At 27.6% G+C, this 20,789-nt stretch overlaps 1 protein-coding gene across 2 annotated transcripts in view; it reads left to right on the top strand.

Annotated features, from left to right (window-relative positions):
* Positions 1–206: 206 nt before the first annotated feature.
* Positions 207–20,789, top strand: part of LOC119668588 (dual specificity protein phosphatase Mpk3) — a 59,613-nt gene continuing 39,030 nt past the window's right edge. For both annotated transcript variants that reach the window (XM_038078147.1, XM_038078149.1), the window contains exon 1: positions 207–775. In XM_038078147.1, coding sequence (XP_037934075.1) covers positions 280–775 — 496 coding nt within the window. In that variant the 5' untranslated portion in view covers positions 207–279. The remainder of the gene's footprint in view (positions 776–20,789) is intronic.

The following is a 20,789-nucleotide window of genomic DNA, read 5'->3' on the forward strand; positions in this document are numbered from 1 at the left end:
GAAATAACTATTTTAATAACAGTAAATATAAACAAAATATAATTAAAAAAATACAAATATATAAAAAGAAAAAATAATTAAACATAAAAGAAAAGAAAAGAACAAACATAAAAAGCACGTTTTTCAACACTGCAAAGTAAACAAACAAAAACCTTCCGCTAAAATATTTGACTAAACAAAAAAAAAACATTTAAATAATTCAAAAATAAAATTTAAATTTAAAAGTAAATATATAAAAATTATTTAACAAAGAAGTCAAAGAAGAAGAAGAAAATAAACATGCCTGAAACAGAGTATGAATATGTAACAAAGGAGTGGTTGCAATCAGAGTTGCGTGCCACTTCCTCTTCCTCAACGTCAAATGCAAAAGATTTAATAATATTGGATTGTCGCAGTTCGCACGAGTATAGTGAATCTCATATACGTTCTGCTGTTAATTTTTCCATACCGACAATTATGTTGCGCCGTCTTGCAGCCGGAAAAATTGATTTGTTATCAACAATTAAATCACCCGAACTAAAGGAACGCATACAGAGCGCCTATAAAATCAGTCTATTTATACTCTATAACAATGTGGGTGTGCAACAGCAGCAACAGCATGCAGCGGATGTTGTTGCATCCGGCCTGCCAGTTGGTTTAGGCGCACCACTTGATATTAGCGGCGGTGGCGGTGGAGGAAATTGCGGAAATGGTAGTGGAGCCGCTATTGATACCACAATTAATGTTTTGCATAAACGTCTTAAACAGGATGGATGTCGTGTTGTCTCATTGCAGGGTAAGTTTTAAAGATTTAGAATTTTTTTATCATAGCAAATATTTATACAGATTTTTGTTTTTTTTTTTTGATAAATTTTTATTCATAACGGAAGTTTTGTTTGTCAGTTATATTTTTCATTATTTGCGTTTTCGCTTTATTGATTTCATCATCTTACATTTATATACATATATGAGCTATCTTGAGCATTGTCCGTTCACATGAGTAAAGCGAAGAAGTTTACTATGTAATTTATTCATAGTTATTCAACTTAGTTGGGCAATTCATAGATGGGTAGGACTTAATAAATATTGTTGAGGTTTTTTATTTTGTCTACAAATAAGCTTCTTTAAAACACATCCATTAAATGATTTTGATATCTTTTAGAGCGAAGGACTTAGTAATCAAGTTCCTTTTTCTTAAATTAAAATTTATAATTAATTTTAGTGTTAATTCACAAATAAATAAATAATAAATATTTTTTAATTAAAAAATTTTGAACATGCTTTAGTTTTTTGAAACTTGTAGTCACAGTTTTTGTAAAACTCTAGTTTTGACCGAGATAAGGGGAACATTAAATCAGGGACTTCTACTCCCGTCAACCAGAGATACTAAGAATTTTATTCGAAAACTTGAATATCTACTGTTCGGTTAGTCATATAATATTAGAAATATTATATTCATAGTGTCACGAAACCTGTTTTTCTATTTTTTAATTTATTTTATTACATTAAGAATTTTTTGTGATATACTTTATTTTTATACATTTGCTTAGTAATCTTGACCCACAATCCTTTTATGGGTTTGTAATCAAATCTATGATAACTATATTATTATAAAGCAATTTAAAATTTTTTCAATGAATAAAATCTTTAATCTATAAACTTAATAAATTCTTTTTACTAATAACTACGTTTGCATGTACTCATATATATAAAATATTAAATTACATATTTAAGGATATAATATATTTTTTCTTAGTTAAGGATTTGATAAACTTTTCAATGGATTTTTTTCGCATAAATAGTTATACAACTAATTATATTTATACAACCTTCAAAATATCCGAAAGATATTATGAATGAGTTATTAATGAATTTATTTTCACTGAATGTCAAGAACTTCGTACCGTGCCTAGAATTTTTGAATGGGTTTTTTAGCAAAAGCAAAAAAAATTGGTTACAGGTAACATTAATAATATTCTCAGATAGGTCCTTTGTTTTAATTCGTTCATTCATTGATTATTATAGGTAATTAGTAATATTGTCCATACCTAAAATTTGAATGAATGAACTTAAAACAAAAAACCCGAGATTATGTTATTCGAGGGTGTCGCTATACTTATTATTCACTAATTTACTCATGTAGAATATTAAGTACAGGTACCAATACTCTTCTTCATTACATATTAAAGTACTTAATGAACATTTCCTGTATTCAATGTAATACAATATGTAAGTATAGTATTAAATATGGTTAAGAAAATTTTTCTTTATAATTTACATATTTTATATCTTTTTACCCTTAATATTCATAATGTAAAAGGACATATTGTTTATTTATGGCATAACTATGTTCGGATGAAATATGTTTTATAATAAATAATTTTTATTATTAATATATTTATATTAAATATAAATATAAATGTTTTTCAAAATTTCTTTACAAACAACTTAATATTATAATTTTTTGTAACATTATCTATTAAAATTATATTATAGAGGTACATGAACTTAAAGAATTAATATATTGTAAACTTACTTGTACTAACTTACTGTCCTTTTAAGAATTACTCAAATCCGTTAAAATTCATACGTTTGACATATCCAAATTTATTTTGTCTATCTAATGTTTAATTGTGTCTAACTATCGATTTGAGGTCGATCGTACTCAAGATCCGCATTCTTTGTTTTTTGAATTTGCTTTTTTGAATTTTGAATCATCATTCATATGGTGTGTCCAAGTCACCTTAAGAGGCGTGACACATTAAATGGGACGCAAAACACATTTTAACAAATTCTATTGTTGACCAGTTTTAAATTACCTATGAATTTTAAAAGATCTACTTAACTATTAATAAAAGAGATATTAAGAGATATTAGTGTACCTCTAAGAGGTATTAGTATTCCTAGTAGAGTTATAGCTCGGATCTTATGACAATATTAGTGTTCAATTGAATTTTATTTTTATTATAGTAAAAGCATTACATTTTTCTTTGTAAATTACTATTAAAACATATCATTTTTATTATACTATACATATATATGCATACATAAGAAGTACTGTATATATACCGTATATCTAAGTAAATATACCTTATTTTTTTGTTGGATATCTTTCTTTCTGCCAACAGTTCAATTACCTTTCATGCATTTCCGATGCAATATTTGTACAAAAACAAAAAAAAATTATTTGAACTTAAGACGTTTATTCCATTTTCATGCGTGCACTTCGGTTAAGTAACTGAGGTGATTGACACCTTATCGGTAAATTATGTCAATATTTCACCCTCTAAATACTGCATGACATTTTATATTTTATGTTATAAAAATCGTATATACCTTATGCAACTGACAATGTCTGATTAGATACAAAACATATAAAGAAATTTAATATTCTAACACAGAAAAAAAAAAATAAAATTTCATTTACTTATAATAAAATTATTACAAAAAAGGTTAAATTATAAAATTGACTTTCATCTTTCTTTTAATTAGACCAAGAATCCAAACATCAATATCTGTACCTTAAAATAATTAAGTTAACGAAGTTCCTTCACCTAAGGTACAGCTATCTGAACTCCTCACTCTACCTTAGCTGCTTACCTTACCTTTGCAAGTGCTTGGACATCGAAATCCATCGACCTCGTTCCACTCGTATTAAGACTTGAATTAGGCTCAAGGTATTTAAATTAACTGAGAATTTTTTCTGGGTTCCGAATTCTTTTCCCGTCCAAACTGACTGTATTGCATGTTTCTCATTATAAAAACATTTTCTTTGCGTATTTAAGTTTTCTGCTGGCTCGTCTTTTTAGCAGTTTTTTCGGTGTCTCATTTATTGAGTTGTAAACTTGTTTAGCTTTTTGCTTTGATCTTTCGGCAAAGTTTAAATGTAAACATTGTTCGGCGAAAATAAGAAAAAATTACAAGTTATTATTATGTTGAGACATGCAATTATTAAAATATTTTTAAATTGTTAATGTTAATAAAAGCTGAAGAAGTTTTTTCTTTATAAATATAAAAATATTTGTAGAAAATATTGACGTACTCGTTAAGTGTGTACTCAAGAACTTAGCGTCTTCATGCAAATATTTTTTTAAATTGGGAATAATAATAATATACTCCCATATATTACTTTTTTATTATTGGGTGGCCTATTTTGATACATCCACAAATATAGGCTCATGTAGTTGTAGATATCTTTTAAGCATATACCTACACATATAGGTAAATTACAACATGTACCACCAAGGGTTTTATATATATATAAACTTTTATATTATATCATATATAACTACAGCAAATCAGTTGCAACTACAGCAAATCAGTTTAATCTAATCATTCGGTACAAGGAATAACCAAATCTGATTATCTGTGCTATCTGCCTACACAGAGCAATAGTCGTTCATGACTAAAATATATTTATTGCTTACTTATTTAGTTGATATTACAGATCTAAGTTGTTCCAGCCAGCCCAATCAATAGCTTCTTCTTTTCTTTCTTTTTGTCTTTGGGCGCGTTAAGTACCCTTAAATCTTTATCTACCATATTCTGATCTTAATATATAAACAATAATAAAAATATATATAATTTTGTTATATTAGTCAAGGTTTTGTTAGCAAATTTGTCAGTGGTTTTTTCTGTAGTTTTTTATTATTAATTCTTCTAAACAAAGGGAATCATTATTGTTCATATTCTAAAAATTATATCCAGAATTGTATATTTTTATACTCACGTATCTTTTTATTTGTAAATGTGATCTCATTAAGTTTCATTTTTTATGACATAAGTACTATAAATGATTATGATTATAGTTTCTTCAAAGAATACTGATGATGGATATTCGGTAATACCTGAAACTGTATAATCAGCCTAAAAACTTAATTATTATAAATATAATCTTATTGTTTAACAATAATTTCTTCGTCATAAATGACTTTACATAAATTTATATAAAGTTGGGAACCATTTGTCATCACAATGCTGCAATAAGATTGTATTTAATTGGATTTGCAATAAAAATAGATATATTATTCATGATGTATGCATATGCAAATAATATTTAATTTATTTATTAAATTGTATTATTTGTTGCTTTCACTTTTTTTCAATTTTTAAGATTATTTAAAAACATGCAAAATAAAATTTAAGCGCTATAAATAAATTGTTAATAAATTATTAAGAGCCATTGGTTTCCGCTTATACACTACAACGGACAACTAGGTCTTACTAAAAGTATTAAAAAACTTCATATATCTTTAAACATAAATTAACGACTTAATTCTAAAATTAGCAAAATAAGCTTTAAGAGAGGAACAAAGTTCCAGGACTAATGATAATGAAGAAACAGACAAACTCGCGACACACTAAACATGCCAATTATGCTAAATCCTAAAGCAATTATAATACTATTCATATAAATAGGAGTCTAAAGCTATACGCGAAAACTGACAGGCTGTCAGTAGCGCCCGGTATGCTAGTGGCGGTATCAGTATGCTAGAACTTAGATCAGTCTAGTCATCGAATAATCAGAGGAATACATAAATTAGTCAAAGACAAGGGAGAGACTCTGTAAAAACCCCCCAGCTAAGGAAGAGTAAAAATGCTCAGTTGCACTAACTCGGAAAAACCTCAACATAAGACATAAGACAAGTAGGAGTACTAAAGATATAATAAATAAGTGATAATGGATGCTCTAAATCCATTGTATATCCATTATTATATAATAATATATTTAGTTGTTTCAAAGTATAACAGATCATTATGATGATCAATCATCACTTTAGCAAGTATTCTATATTCGAATACATATAAGTATTATTTTCTAACTTTTCTTGTTAGCGTTTGTCTTTTAGCTAGAAAAGACGAAATTCGAAAATAATACATATTTGTATTTGGACTTAAGAATCTTGCCAAAGTCTAGTCAATATAGACGCCGCGTTAGAAAGAAAGTGGAAGCTTATGTCAAAATCTTGTCACTGTAGACGCTAGATTTAACAGTACTGGAGTGTTCATTTTACTGTGATATATAAAAAATCGTATCTTTAAAAGTTGTAATTTATTAGTTTTTACTATCACAAGTCATCATTGTTTTAGGACTTATTACCACCATTTTAATTATCTAAATATCTGCAATATTAAAAATCTGTATATGCGAATCTACAAGATCAGTATTCGCTGGTATAAGACCCATAAGATTTCAGTGTCTTTAATATCTACGCATCTTTTTCGTGTATCAAAACCAAGTGTATAGTATTACTTTTATTGAGTCGCTACTGTATATGCAATTATTTCTCTCACACATATCAATAAAATGGAAACCTATTTTTCATTATTATTTCAGCAATAATTTTCCTCATAATGTCAACACAATTTTCTATACATAATTTTTATTTATTTTATTGCTATTTGCTGTTATCATTGTTTTAAGCAATTTCTTAATGAATGAAATTAATTATTTATTTAGTTAGTTTTTTGTTGTTGTATTGTTATTGTTGTTGTTGCTGTTATTTTTTTTTTATTATATTGAAATATATTTCAGCAAACACTTCTTATCGGGCAGTATTTGCTGGCAGTGCTTGTTAGTATATAGTATTGATGTTGTTGTTATTGTTTTGTCTGCATTATCTGACATTTAAAACGGAAAAGCGTTTATAATAAAATAAGCAATTTAGCAATTTTTACTGAATGAGCGAAGTCGTCTTTCCTATCTCTAAGATTATTTATTTTTATTTGTATTTGCTTTGCCTTTTTAGTACTTTAATTTATTAATAAATACTCGTATACTTTATGGGGTGTTCAGGGTGCTTATATTGATAAGCATTTGCTCAGCAGTTGTGACAATATTATTGCAAAATATTTGCGATTTCATAAAATGAAAAAATAAGGAAAATAAATAAAATAAAACTTCCGATAAGATAATAAAAATTTTGTGTATTTTATTAAGTTTAAAAAAGTTATATACCATCATTATTAAACAAACGTACATATGTGCAAGAAGGAAATAACTTTGTTTTTTTATTTAACTTTTTATTGAACATATATTTACACAGATAAAACTAGTGTTACTGATTTATGTAGAGTCTCCTAAAAAAGCAATAATTTATCTGAACAATTAATGATTTTATGAGATGCAATGTATGTACAATATATTAGAAAAACAATGCTAGTAAAATGTAATTAAAAATTTATATCAAATCTAATAATGTATATAGTTAACTGTTGTGTAAACTATAAGAATTTTATGATCTTATAAAAATATAAATTGTAATTTTATTTTATTTAAATTGTAAATTGCTATTAAATTGTAAACAATCTACTTCTATGATAACCTAACAGCTTGTATTAATTACCATACAAAGGTCTTCCAACTACTCAAACATTGCAATGATGTCTTTAAAATTTACTTACTCTTGAGTAAGTACTTTCACGCTCTTGTAAATTTAAGACCGTCTTATTCCTCAAACATAGCAATGATATCTTAAATATTTATTTACTTTTTAGTAAGTACTTTCACGATCTTAAAAATGTGAAGGTCTCAAATGTAATGAGTCAAAAATTTAAAATACAATTTAATTATCAACGTAATTGTACCGCACATCAGTTGATTCATGGTCCCATGGTCTCCATATTAAAGCCTCATATATTAAAAATTCCTCATATTCGCTTAATTTAAACAATGATTAAGATTTTCTTACTTGTTCATAACTTTATAATATCATTTTTTCCACCTACTTATTGCTTTTGTTATAGTTTTAACGTAAATAAACAAATACAATTAAAAATAATATATTAAAAAAATTTAAAAATCAAAATAACATTCATACTAGGCTAAGTCCTCTTCATATTAACAGCAATATTTGCATCTGTCACCACTTCATTTTTTACGATATACAGATTAAAATTAAAAACTCTGATATAAGGTTGATATAACTAATGACATCATAAAATTCCCATAATTTTGATTAAATTTCACCTACTTTTTTACAACTTTTACTTTTTCCACCTGTTTCTAGCTAAACAGACACAACTTAAAACAAATTATTGAAAAAAATAAAAAATTCCTCAAAGTAAAATCTCCTGAGGAGTTAATTCTGTTTCTGAAAAGAGTCGATCCTAGCCTAGTCGCGTTAGGTAAATTTTAATATTCTGAGCAATATTTCCACTACTTATATATGTTGATATATAAAGACGTTCTGAAGGTATTATGTCTACTTTAGATGTTTTTCATGTTTGCAACTTTAAAGACTGATATCTAGAGAACTTAGATATATAGAGATATAGCGTTGTTCTGAGAAAGTGGGACTATCAAAATTTGTTGTTAAATTGCGGTGCATGGAAAATCAAAATCTTTCTTTGCGACTAGATTATTTACCTCTGAGACTTTTTGAGACGTTCGTTTCTCTTTAGATAAATTTAACTGCCGGGGTGTCTGACTACCACTTGTGATTATGACTGTGACTATGACTGTCCACTATTTGCAAATAATTTAGACACAAAAAAAGTGTTTTTTTTTTTTCAAGTATAAAATTGCAAAATCAGACCTTTGCTTCTCTTTCTTTTTCTATAAGAATTAATTGCTAAATATGTCTTATGTAATTTATCTAAAATACATATTTGCTGCATAGTTTTAGTAAATTTAATACCATAACTTTTGAATGAATTCCATTTTCTATTCATATTCTGTACCGGAAAATACGTCAATATGTTTGTCACACAATAGTTCACACTTAAGTTACAAAAAATTTGATACACAAGAGTTGAGTTGGCATGAAATGGCAAAAGGTAATAATTATGAAATTAGTTACGCTGTTGGAATTGGCACCAGACTCTTTATATAGAGTATCTCACCTAATAGAAAGTATTTGCGCAGGTAGAATATTTTAAAGCTGTAATTTTGCAATTAAAGTTGATTTTTAACATTTTTTAAATAAATAAATAAAATTCATAATAATATATAATTCAATTATAAATACTAATTTAATATAATTAGTAACCTGATATTTAGGAACCTAAATGTTTCAGTCAATCTCTTCATTCTATTTCAGGTACACAAGAAATTTAAGAATAAGCCTATTTTTGAATTTGATCTATAGTAAATATTTGTAATAGAAATTTATTGAACAACATGAAATCACTTCTATATACCTATATCAAAAGAAATATACATTTGATATAATTTATGACATTTGATTTTCTATGTCAATAATATTAAAACAAATTTATTGTATCCCTTTAATTGTAATTTTTTTTTCTTATTGATTGAAGTTATTTATACTAATTAATAACTATTTTTTAAACTGTAATTATAATTGCATTGAACATGTACCATTTATTACTGTTATAAACTATTTTGCACTATTATTTTTAGTCAATCATTCACAATCGAGATTCAAATCAAGTTCATCATAATCAATGCTTCCTAGCCTACGAAATATAAAAAGTTAAAAATATCTTTAAATTTGTAACTTTCACCTTTTTCAGTATTGATAACTAAAAGTGGAGTAGCTAAAAAAACCCACAATATTTTTGGGAATTCCGACACTAAATAATCTATTTCCTTTCTTGGATCTTATCATAAAAATTTGTGATTCTAAAAATAATCAATCAATTTAAAAAGAAAACGCCAGTCAATCATTAACTTAAAAAAAAAACTTATAAATTTTATACATAAATAAATTCATATCTACGTAGTATTTTTCCAATTGTATCTTTATCTTAAAACTACACTATTCTAAATTTTTTATTTCATTTAAAGTTTAATAAGTAAAAGTCAGACGTCATAAAATCCTACCTGTCCAGAGTAGAATAAACAAAAATACATTTAAATTATATACCTACACCATTTACTACAGCATTTGCTCTATTTTTATCGGCAAATTATAAAAAATTAAATTTATGGCTAATGTGACAAACTGAACATGTGCACAAATCACCTGTAGCGAATCGTTGATTTGATGACGTCTTATCAAAAGTAATTTCCGATTTTGATTCACGTTTTATGGCGATTTCATTGATACTAAATACAATTTACAGGGTGTTTGACTTTTGAACTAAACCTGTTATTATAGTGTTGTATCTGAAAGATATCTACACAATTTGCAGATACTTTGGCTTTACCCGCTGGGCTGAGTTGACTGCTTGCTCTTCACATATGTATTTAACTTTCATACAGAAATGAACACAATAAATTTACATTAAAATTGTGTTTTTATGTTTACGTTTAGTCTCACATGTTTGACTTTTTTTTTTCTACTGGAAATTTATTTAAAATAGTTTTTTTTTTACTTTTATTTTTGGTTTGGTTTGTATGTAGGTATATATATATGTTGGTATTTCGGTTTTGTTAATAAGTTACTTCATATTTATTTTTATCATTTCAATTTCCTGTTTTTTATTTTTATTTAAAAAATTTAATGAACGAAAAAGAGTACAAAAATTTATGTTTGACATTTTAATATTGACGAGCTGTCAATTTTTTGTGTTATGCCGCGAAAATTGACAGTTTGTTTAGGCTTTAATTTTTTTCACCTCACCTCGGTTCGCCTCAGATTACCTTGCCTCTCACACGCCTTCCACCCATTAACCCATGGTTAATACTACCATCAACATTATTGGATTTTGTTGACTGAAGAATTGATATCTTGACAATGTAAAAATTAGCATTTCCATATTTTAGTGATGCCAATTTACATATCAAAGCTGAAATAGTTAAAAACCCAGAGGAAGTATTTAATTCTGGTCGTTGTTGTTTTATTTTTTTATTTATTTTTTTTTTTGTTCATTTTGGTAATAAAATTATTATCTATAAAGCAGCAAAACGAAAAAATTGAAATATAAACACGTTTATGATGAGTTTGAAGTTAGTCGAGCTGTGTTAATAAATATCTTTATACTTTTATAACTTTGAAGTACGGCGTCGAGTAGGCGCCAATTAATTTTAAGCAAACTACTTTACTATGCTTTGCCTGTCTTGTCTCGGTCTTGTCTTGCCAGAAGTTTTGAAACGTTGAGCTACGCTTAAATATGTCAGTGAGCAGTAAAAATATTTACGCACTTTGAAAAACAAAATAATGTGCACGTTTATGTAGTTATTAACTTTGATTTTTAGAACATAGAATTTTTATTTTTTTTAAATTTTTTTTTAAATAATTTTATGGAAGCAAAAACTGAATAAAATATAAGCTGTTAATTTTTATTTTATTTTTTTTTTTTGTTAACATAATTTGAGCAGTAATCAATATTGATACTCAATACAATAAAACAATTCCAAGTTCAATGTTAAACGTTATATTATATTTAATATACATGGTGTGATTCGGTATGATCTTGAACACACTCTGCGATTTTATCTTTACCGCGTACATTAGCGCAACTTCACAGGCACGTCTATTTGACAACAAATTTTGAGTAAATTTTTCAACTGCACTATATGTGCATATAGTTTGCTTCTGCAGATATCTAGGTTTATATCCCGAGATTACACTTTCCAAAACTACTTACATCATCTAACGCCAGCAAATACACGAAGTTTTTACATTAATTACACAAACGACTCATAAATAAACCTACTTTTTGACTTTAAGCCATATGGATACATAACATAGTAGAAAAATTTGTTGAAAACAGCTGATTCTACTAAAAGTCTTAAACGGATGGGCTCGAGAAATTAGAATCGTGCCCATCTATTCCTGCTAAAAGATGTTGTCATTTCTCATTTTACGATTGCGAAATAGATAAAACCCACAAGATTTCTCATACCTGCGGAATAGGGTAGTTTCGGCATTAAAGTGATGTTATTTTTCCCCATGAAGTATTGTATACGCCACAAATTTTTAGAATAAATTTTGTTCTTAGTCGCTACATATCCCAAACATTCGTTAAAAATGTTGAATAAAAGCTATCAAATACTCCAATTTTTTTTAAAGAGAATATTTTCACAGATGATGACTTGCTAATGTCAAACTTTTTATATAATTAAGTAAATTTTTCTGATTGAAATATTAAAACAATTTTGTGGAGGTTAAAAAGATTTTTTAACCCATTTTTTTTATATGTTCAAACTCTTTTTGATGTCTCGGGTTGTAAATGCATCCGCAATCAAGAAAGGTTAATTTGCACGATTTTTCAATACTCGAAATTTAGCTAGTAGAACCTAACACGTAAATTAATCGACTAATACTGCATTCACAAGAGAGTTTTGTTTGTAATTTTAGCTGTCAATTGTTGTTGCTTTCAATGCGAAATGAAAATTTTTGACAGCTAAAAATAACAAACAAAACTCTTGTGTGAATCTAGTATAAGATTAACCCTTAAAAATTTGTCAAGTGCATCTTGGGTCAATATAAATCGATCGATTATACATAATTGTATGCTAGATCCATTTATTATAGTTTAGTTAACTTATTTTTACGTAAAAAATTATATGTAACAAGATAACTATAGCATGTACCTAACAAACATTGACAACTGAAAAAAATTCGATAATGGAACGAATATCAAAAGTATCTAGATAATCTATATATGTCCCATTTGTGATATAATAAGCAGATGTTGGATTAAAAAAAAGTTATTTTGTGAAACTTTTTTTTTATAATTGACACGAATTAAAATCAGTCTGATTTTGCTATGTCAATTAGGAAAATCTAGAAAAATATACTTCCTGCGGTAATTAATCAATAACTTTTATAGATATATCTTTTTTGCATATTCAATTACTAATATATAGAACTCAATTTATAGATTATTAGCAATATGTGCTTTAATGAAAGTGCAAATATTTGCACAAATTAATTTTTTTTATATCCACAAAGCGATTTTTCTAACTACTACTATTATTATTTCACGCTACTCCCACGCGCCAACGTTCAAAGAAATTTTTTTTAATAAATGCCACAAAATGTAGGTTTGATTAACGTAAATAAAAATAAAATCCATTGTGTGTGATTTTAATTGTGGAGCTTTTTTTTATTTTTTATTTTTTGTTTTTTGTTTTTCAGATACAAAATATAAAAAGGTTACAGTTTTCATAATACAGGGTGTGTGTATTATTGATGCTCAATAAGTTAGAGATCTGCGTTTAATTTAAATTTTATTTCTAACAATTCTTATGATATATCGATATATGATATATTTAAGCGACTGTGAATATAAGATACTCTATCTCCGATGTCTTGACCCTGTTCGTCGCATGCTTCTTTATAATTAACAGAATGCTGCCAGATGTTATTAATTCAGTAATTGTTATTCTCTTATTAAATTCCACTTTGTATGCAATTCGTTGTTTTATTAAAGCAATTAAGTAACATCACATACATACTGTGTAACCATAAATGCGTAGTAGTTTCAATCTCATACGCGCGCAGATACTTTATTATCTGAGCATGCAGATACTACTATGTCTTCAATTACTTCCCCCACAAACAGTTGCAATTGTTTGTTTTTGCATTTCGTTATAGTAAATTTTTTAATTTATAGAATGCATTTTATGTTGTTACTTATTGTTACAGTTATGCATATAAATTCTATAAATTAATTTCTATAACAAAATGGCTTCCGTTGTATGGCGCGCTATATTTAAAGAATCTGCGGCAGACAGACTGCGAATTTTTACCCGTTCATCTTTTGAACTTCTAATTTTACAATTTTACACTGCAGAAATGAGCTCGACGCATAGATATGAGCTCGACTGCCGCGGCTGTCTGCAGCCACAAGTAGTGCAAAATGTGTCTAATAAGGCAAATGAGATGCTCGTATCTTTGTATCCGTAATTGGAAATTTCTGTAATTTTTTTTATGGATTCCTTTATTTTTGTTTTGCAGTGAGTGCAGTTGTGTACCAGTAACTGTATCATATAAATTGTTTTATTTTTGTTGATAGTCAAGCTAATTTAATAATGACTGCAATTTTCTTTTATTTTACGCAAAACATGAAGGTCTTGGCATTTCAATTTTTTTCTATTTTTGCTTTTGTTTTTAATATTACACGTGTATTTCTATCTTTTTATTAAACGTTTAAATTAAATTACATTAATTTAATATTTTTTTTTTGAAAATGTAATTTTACTTTGGTAATAATACCAGTATGTAGCAAACAATACTTGTAAGTATTCTATATTTAAAGTTACTTTTATAGAAACGTTTCCTACAAAAAAACTTCTATTGATAACTTATTTCGGTTATGATAAATGTAACTTGATTATATATCTATGTATCTGGAAATAAATTAGAACAGAAAAGACTACTGGGCTCTCGATGTAGCAAATCACTACAAACACGGTACACGTTTTGTGTTAATGGAATAAAATTAATAAGGTCAGTTTCGAATTCTTGATAAAGCTATCTTAATTATTATTAGATAATAAACCTTAGAATAATATATTTGTATTGATTCTTTAATAAACCTCGCTCAATCAGTAGCTTGATTCCTCAGCTTCAATCCTCCCATTTAGTATATGTTTCTACTTAATTATCAGGAAACAATAACAATATCATTTTTTGGTTTTTATTAAAACAAAAAAATCTCTAGATCTAATCTCTAGATCAAGTTAGAAGAACAAAACTTCTTAAAGGATAGCATAACCAATCTTATATATCACAATATCCGTCCACATCCCATACTTATACCTAACAATAATTCATTTTGATTATCACTAAGTTTTCCGGGTTTTAGACAAAATTTTTAATAAAAAACCGGGTTTTAGAATAAATTTTTTTTTTTATTTTATCTCCAAGATCATTAGTATTAGTAGTAATAATAAAAATTTGGTATTCTTAATTCAAAAATTGGTTTAAAGCCTGAAAACCTAAGTAATAAGTAAAATTAAAAGGCATTAAAAACAACAAAATAATTAATTTTGATTTTATCATTATTAACAATATTAATCAATCGATATCACATTATCAAATTTTTAAATTATGATCGATAATATTATAGAAGGTGCAAGCAAAGAATCTATAGTACAAAGAAGTGCCACGCTCATACAAACGAAATACCCACTTTATTTTGCTGGTGGATTTATAATAAATCCACCCAACCTCATGCAACAATGTTTGATCGAGTCACAACTGGTATGATGTTCAGTTCAAACCTATATGTGAGTGAAGTAAGGCTGACAAAAGCCCGACTGCATACGTATTCAATCATACATGCAACCCTCTGTATTACATTATACGCATGTTTGTGTGTTTGTTCGCTGTAAAATGTTCAAGCGATCAAACAGCATTTCAGTGACGAAATCAAAATTGTGTACATTTGATAATTTTTTTAATTTAATAGTATAAAACAAAAACAAAATTCCCTGTTTGCTATTGGTATGAATTGTAGTGTAAAAACACATTACAAATTTATTTATGTCTCAAATCTGATTTTTTTCATTCTATGAAGCTTTATTCTTAAATGTTGTCCATGCGCAATGTTTCCGAAGCAATATCGTAAACACCAATTTTAACATTTCAATCCGGTGTAAATAGCATTCATGCGTTTCCTCAAACCAGGAGGCATTAATAGTGGTTTTAGTGACTTCTACACATTTTTGCATTAAAATTTTTCTTACATTTCTAATATTTTTAATTTCTCTAAAATACTTTTCAAAAACTTTTATATGAATCTTGCAAATATTTTTTAAAATAATTACAAAAAGTCACCAAAAATTCAAACTATTAAGAAGTAGTTCCTTTTGAGGTAAAATATATGCACAAATGTGCAATAAAAACAAACCTATTTATGTACTGCAGACTTAATGTCTCCAATATCACATTTGTACATACATAATGGTTTTTGTAGTGCATCATTTGTTGCAATAAAAAAAAATATGTTCTATTACTCTTTACTCCTATGATATAGGCCTTTCCAGTACAAGAAAATAAAGCAACAAAGTATATTAAAAAATTATTTCAGGGATTTCTTTACCATTCACTTCGTTACTAATCAATGTATATTAATAAAATAGACAAATAAAAACAAGAAAGGCAAAAGAAACAGGCGTATAAAAACAATTGTGGGTTGCAATGAGTTTGAACTGGACATCATACCAGTTGTGACTCGATCGAACATTGTTGCATGAGGTTGGGTGGATTTATTATAAATCCACCAGCAAAATAAAGTGGATATTTTGTTTGTATGAGCGTGGCACTTCTTTGTACTATAGATTCTTTGGTGCAAGTTACTTGCCTTAAGCTCGATAGGTAAATAACATGTTCTACAACTTCTTTGAATTCTAAAAAATAAATTATCCTATTCTGATAATAGTATAATAAGTCGTTTTCGATTGCCAAATTAAGGCCAACTCTTCCACTCGAGATTTACATTTAATACACTTTTCTTTTTCGATTGGCTTATCTCAGGCTTAATATATAACGCTTGAGATTAATGTATAATACTAGATCTTTAGCCAGATTAATTAAATTAATATGAAATTTACAGCTGTTGCAGTATAAGCATGTTATTTGAAAACAAAATTTAGAGATAACCCTAAACATATATGATTGTTATGTTCGATAAAGTTGGAACAAAAAACAAAGGATCAAGAATAAAATTAGTGCCATTATCAGTTATAGCTATTATCCACCCAGAAACGTTTATCATAGTATACATGGTTAATGGTTTTGTTTTTATAATTCCGAATATTCATGATTCCTTAATCTACTACCACTGCTTTTAACCACCGCTTTCGAGGTCTTTTTCTTAAATACGAGCTTTCTTGTTTATCTTTAAGTATATGTTTAAGAATGTGGTGGGTACATATAAGTCTTGTGATATGGTTTCTATCTGATGAAGTGTTCTTGTGTGAGCAAATTCTATCTATATCAATATTATCTTACTGAATTGTTTTTATATATAATATTATATGTTGTAATTTATATCGCTTCTGGAAAAGACAAATAATCCATTCAGATTTATATATAATTGTAAGAATGCTAATGATTGTTCTTGTGAGAATACTTTTATTATTTACTTTTGTATCTACGTTTGAATTATTTGTTTTCTTTATCTAAAAGACTAAAAAATACAAAACTTTTCGGGTTTCTAAATAAAATTAGACAAGTAAATAGACTAGCAATATAAGACTACTTAATATTCACCGATATTTTTCGGTTTTAATGTAGCTGCCAGATAAAAGCATATTTGTCATCTGAATAATTTGGAATTTTTAATAACTATGAGTCTAAAGTTTTATTTTATTAGGGCTTAGGGTCGGTTATTTTACGATTCAAATTGTTATTAATATTAATATTATGTAAATGATAAGTAACAATAATGTAGTTTTTTATACATACACGAATTTTAATACGTATATATCGCACTAGTTCATGGATACCCTTCAGTTTACATAGTTACTAGTTCACTACCTCTCTACCATATAAATCTAAAGTATCTTTTAAATTCGAAAAAGTTAAACATTTATCTTTTTGTTTCTGATTAAATTCAGTTTCTTTAAGTTGAAATTGCTCGCCTATCACATAAAAGTTTCCTACCCCTGGACATACTGCATTAATCGTAGTAGATTATGTGCAAATGTTGTATATATAGTATAGATATAAGATTACTATACACACTTGTTGTGGTACTCTTTCCAATTATTTGTAGTAGTATTAAAGGGAAGAGTATGAATTTCATATGAATTTGATGAATATTTTATTATTTAAATTGTGCATAATTACTTTAGTCATTATCTATCCGAATATGAGACTAATAGTGTGTAGCTCGTCTGCAACCGAGCCGAGCATTCCTCATGCGTTGTTCATAATGAAGTGTACATACATGGTAATAGGCTTATTAAGATCAGCATCCTGCTGTGCATTAAGTTTTGTGTACATTAAATTAATAATACTTGAATTTTATGTTCTGTCATGAAAATGCGCTTAAGTTGAGCTGAGTTCAGTTCATGGATGATTTTATGCATATTTGTTTTAATAAAAAATGCTTTATGGTAGAGCGTGCAAAATGTATTAGGGCGCACATGAAAAATTAATACATATTTATTAATAGAATAATACAAATTATGACAAAGTCTCTTTTAAATTGGAGCCTAAGTGGAGTTTACTGGTTATGCTTACAATAAATGCTCATTTTTATTGTATTAGTAGGTAGATTATGGAGAGACCTCCGGATCCTAAGCGATACTAGCTATTAAGCACTAATGTAGAAATATCGTAATTAATTATTAAACACATTTTGAATTATTAGTTTAGTTTTTAGTTTTATTCATATAAGTGATTTTTATTGAATGCTTACCATAAAAAAAATTACTTTTTTATACACTTTTAAATTTATTAAAATTCCTGAAATTCGTTCAATAATGAAAATTACGAGTACTTAATAGTATGTCTATCTTTAATACTTTATCTTAACATATTTTAATAATTATTATTAAATTTCCTTTGGTCGTTGAATGTTCACACTTTTTACCTCATTTTTATTTTTAAGCACTAAGTAACTGTATTTTCTAAATATTTTTAATTTATCTATGCATTATTCTTATAACGATAATTGTAAACATAATTGGGACTTATATAAGACTGGAGACCATTGTAATACCATAAGGATACTTACTATACTTTCCATATCCGCAATCACTTTAAACCAACTGGTTGGAATTACAAATTTTATAAGTCTGCCTACATTGGAATTTAGTTGGAATCTGTTAATTCTTCAAAATATAAATCTCATCAGGGCAAATCGTAATGTCATCACATATACTACATTTACTATTACTATTGTAATTGCCAGAAATCAGTTTCAATTTCAGTTGAAGTCTGGCAAATTCTCAAAGTATAAATCGCCTAAGGGGCAATCGTAATATCCACATATTTTTACTACATGTCGGTATGATTAGTACTGTAATTCCCAGAAATCCATTTCAATTTCAGTTAAATTCTACCAAATCCTCAAAGTATAAATCTGATATGTAGAAATCTTTTGAAAATAAAGAAAATAGTCGGACAGTGCTATTATTGGTTAAGCTAATTTGGATAGCTGTATGACCGTACGTTTAGATCAATAAGGTCTTAACAATATCATATAGAATTTAAACTCGATATTGATTTTGTAGTAGGTATTTTCGCGAAATGTATGTTTAAAGCTTTACTAAAGAAGAGGCAGTAAGCATTTTTTAAGGTGTATTTTTTTAAACCATCCTATTAAGATTTGAAACAAGTTCCTGCAAGCTGTAGTGCTAAAACGGCGATCCACAGTAACGCAACTAATGGTTAGTCAAATGTTCCATTTTGTCAACATGATATTTTCTACAATAATCATCGCTAAAGGCACCCTACCTAGTACCGTGGACTGTAATAATGGCTGCAGGCAGATTACTATTACTTCTTTGTTAGTCTGAGATAAGTGTTAGTTCACTTTTAGAGCATTTCTGTAAAGAGTTTCCTTGGTATGTTGCAGGTTTCTTATTTCTACCAGTTATTCTAAAAAATTTGAAAACGGCTAATGTCACCAACTTTTGAAAATAACTTAAATTATAGTTATGAGTTGTCTAAAAAATTATTTGGTTAAATTAGCTATTCGATAAAAATGTAAAAGCCAAATACGTTAAAAATCAAATTAAATAAAGTAAATCAAACCAAAACAAACTTTAGCCTCAGCAAATATTTCAACTTTAGATGCAGTTCGTGACAATAAGATCCATACAGAAGTGGTTAGTTAAGAAAGCCAACAAAACATAAAAAAATGAAAAACATTAAAGAGAGAAGAAAAAAAATATGAAAGAAGCGAAAAAAAAAAGATCTGAAATTCCAAAGCCTTTTTCGAGCGTTACAATGTGCATAAATGCGTTCATACAAACTAACAGACATGAATACATAAAATGCATATGTGCTGCAGACGTTTGCTGTGTTTTCTATAAAAGGGATTACAACAACAACAACAACAACAACAGCACGTTGTCTTAAAACGCTGTTAAGTAGCTCTATTCATGGTCAGAGAAAAAAAGTTACTACGAGCACAGCACGAACGAATACGCAGCGGTAACAGAGTCTCAAGATACACAAACTGTTGATGCGTGAACGTCAGTTCAATACATCCGCATGCGTTAGGAACCATGAAGAACCACGAAACAAACAAACCAAACAAGCAAACAAACACACAAACAAACAGACAGTAAGTCAGCCAGCCATTAGCTAGCCAGCCAGCCAGCCAATATTGGAGCGACAATGACGATGGAGTTCAGTTCCAACGATGGCAAAGTTTCAGTTAATGACGTTCATGGCGGTTGTTGACTTCATTTTTTATGTTGTTTCTCAATTTACAATTGAATGCAGCAAAACATTGCTGCGTAAACTCTTCTTCGTCTTCTTCTTCTTCTTATTGGAACAAACAGAAATGGAAACATACGAACTTTTTATATAGAAAAAATAACAATGTAACAGTTTTATTATTTTTTTTTATATTTCCTTACAAAAAATAAAAAAAACAATAATAATGAAGATAATGTTGAAGAAACTGCGGTAGCAGCAGAACGCATTCATTTACACTCAAGTCAATGTTTTGACCTTTTCTTTTCGTCTCTTCGTCTCTGTATGGAGTTTACGAAAGAAGTTGAAGGTGTTAAAGTAACGCATCCAAAAGTAAATACCTTGTGGTGAAAATATTTGAAAAAAACTCAAAGCTCATATATCTCTTGTTAGATTTAAATTAATTCGGTTGTAAAAGAATTTATAGATACTTTAACACTTGATACTTGGGTTTAGATGAAAGTCATTTATAACATTCTAGCTTCTTTTCAAACTAGTTTTCTTAACTAAAACTAAAATTTGATAAAAAAATTTAAATAGTTTTTTTTAGTATTATATTTTTATCAAATTTTT

Source organism: Teleopsis dalmanni, chromosome 1, assembly GCF_002237135.1.
Source record: "Teleopsis dalmanni isolate 2A chromosome 1, ASM223713v2, whole genome shotgun sequence".
Lineage (NCBI taxonomy): Eukaryota > Metazoa > Arthropoda > Insecta > Diptera > Diopsidae > Teleopsis > Teleopsis dalmanni.